The following is a 2,516-nucleotide window of genomic DNA, read 5'->3' on the forward strand; positions in this document are numbered from 1 at the left end:
ACACACACACACACACACACACACACAGGCATACACATAAAATATATATATTTATAAAAAAATAAAAAAATTAAATAAATTAAAGTAGACGCATACACATATATTCACTGCACTAATGGAAAACCGTTATATAAAACAGATAACACACAGAACATGGTCTTCGTTGTGCTAGGTGGATTTTAACATTTGAAGAAGCCAGGCTAGCAGTTTCCCCCTGTTTAGTCTTTGTGCTAAGCTAAGCTAACTTTTATTTACTGTACAGGCATTAGTGTGAGTTTAATTTTTCTCATCTAACTCTCGTATTATGTATATTTCCCAAAATTATTCCTTTAAGGTTCAGTGTGATACTTCTCGTGGTCAGCATTACTGTATTTTGTCATTTTAATCCCATCGAGGAGACAGACAGAGACAGAATATTGCTTTTGTTGTCAATCGTAATCAGAGATTATCGCGCCTGAGATTGTTTGACATCATGCACACATGCTCTCGACATGCCCGACGAGGCTACTTTGTGAGGGGGGGGGGGGACCACACACACACACATTATATTCCCTCTTAAGGCAGAGAGAGAGAAACCTAATGAAAAAGCAAATATCTCTACAAATGTGCTCATTTGATATGAGAAACAGAAACAGCAGTTTGTGTGCGGAGAGGATTAAAACTTGGGCTCTAAGCTGATTAGGGCTTTGTACTCCTATCGGGGTTTCCAACGATCTGCATTTACATAAGGTGCCCGCTCAAACACGCACGCACGCACACGCAGCAAACAACATGCAGTCCTATTGCACAAATTCACAACACTGTTGGGAAGGAAACAGATTATTACATAAAGCCCAAATCTACTTAGAGAGAAAGCACAGCTGATCTGAAAATGGAGCCGGCTCTTCCTGATACATGGAGCGGAGGTGTAGGCCTGCAGAGGGCCGGGCACGGCGAGGTTGAGACGGTCAGCTCGTCTGCACCATGACCTGCTGGACTTCATCTTCTGTGCCGGAGCATTCACCGTAGATAGCGCTGTGTCTGAGTGTCTGTGTCGGCAACCCTGTGTGCGTGTTGCTGCTCCCTCCTTCCTCCTCCTCCTCTCGTGTCAGACTTCGTTAAATGTAGCAGAACAGCTGCCTGGCGTGTGCTGGTGCAGCTTATCAATAACTCTGACAACATGATTTATGTTATTCATTCTGCACATAAGATCACCGCCTGTAATTGCTTCTCCAAATGTACTTTGTGCATGCTTCTTTTATTCTCAGCTTCTGCAACAAAAAAAGAATAAGAAGAAAAAAAAAACGGGCTTGGGCGTGGGACAAGAGTGGGTTCATTATCCAGCAAACTGCACACGTCAGTGGCTCGAGCTAACTGGGCTATTAGGAGGTGATCCTGCTGTTACTTTTCATTTATTTCCTGTTATCAGCTGGTATGTATCCACGAGTGGACTCCCGTTCCACAAACATATTCGCGTGTGCAAATAAATTATAAATCGTCCCAGTCTTAAATCAGGATGAAACGGAGTGATTCAGCGCTGTGAAAGCAAGTTGATTAAATCAAGCTGAGTCTGTGCTGTTCCAGCGGATGTGTCTCGTTTCTGTCAGCGTGACAGACGGCGGCGTTACTGATCAAGCAATCTTACGAATCAAGCCTATGAATTAGAGCGCTGTTTTTTTTTTTTTTCAACCAAGGGAGAATTTTCACAACCTACAGTCAGCCCACGACGTTGGGTTCAACTAACTGGCCTGAATGCAAATATTTCCCCTGCGCAGCGTCTTACCGTTCTGACACAAGAACTGACACTTTACAAAAAAAAAACTAAAGTTGTGTCAAATTTCTTGAGGCTGTGTAATAATGTCAAGCGGGTTTTTGATGCCTCCCACAAAACAGACCTGCAATTTCAGCTTTTGAAAAATTGGAACAATCGCACGCTGGGGATTTAACTTCCACGTGGCACTGCTACATTAATAATCTCTTACCTGCAGAACTGCCGAGAGTGATTCATGTTGGGACCAGCCTTGATGTTGCCTTTGTCCGGGTCATAGATAGTGGTGGCTCGAGCGTAGGCCCCTCCCAGGATGAATATAAAACCGTTTAGACTCACTGCCGGGGCGTATTTGTTGTCTAAAGATGTGGGAGGAAGAGGAGGAGAGAGAGGGAAGAAGGGGAGAGATTTTTGTTAAAGAAAAGCGAGAGCTATTGTTTAATGTCATTCTCCCATACAGCGGGGATTTCCATTCGGTATAATGGCTTTTCTTTTCTCCCCGCTTTCACACAATCATCATCACCATTCTCCTTATCACTTTACAGATGTGCCATTCTCAAGATTGCTTTGGAGAAAATAAAAAAATAAACACAACAAAGAATGGATGGCAAACCAGTGAAAAAGCGGAGTTCATAAATCACAGTGGCTTTATTGGGTTCTGCTCCAAAATATGTTTGGGCTTGGCAGCAATATAAAAGAGTTACCTAAGTCCCAATAACTCACGATTGCATTACGCCCTCTGGCACATCCATAGATTCACAAAGAAAAA

The 2,516-nt window shown here is 43.0% G+C and overlaps 1 protein-coding gene across 5 annotated transcripts in view; it reads right to left on the reverse strand.

Annotated features, from left to right (window-relative positions):
• Positions 1 to 2,516, reverse strand: part of klhl29 (kelch like family member 29) — a 225,089-nt gene that overhangs the window by 1,727 nt on the left and 220,846 nt on the right. For all 5 annotated transcript variants that reach the window (XM_032543533.1, XM_032543535.1, XM_032543537.1 and 2 more), the window contains one exon: positions 1,962 to 2,106. In XM_032543533.1, the coding sequence (XP_032399424.1) occupies positions 1,962 to 2,106 (145 nt within the window). The remainder of the gene's footprint in view (positions 1 to 1,961; positions 2,107 to 2,516) is intronic.

The sequence above is a fragment of the Etheostoma spectabile genome, chromosome 18 (genome assembly GCF_008692095.1).
Source record: "Etheostoma spectabile isolate EspeVRDwgs_2016 chromosome 18, UIUC_Espe_1.0, whole genome shotgun sequence".
NCBI lineage: Eukaryota > Metazoa > Chordata > Actinopteri > Perciformes > Percidae > Etheostoma > Etheostoma spectabile.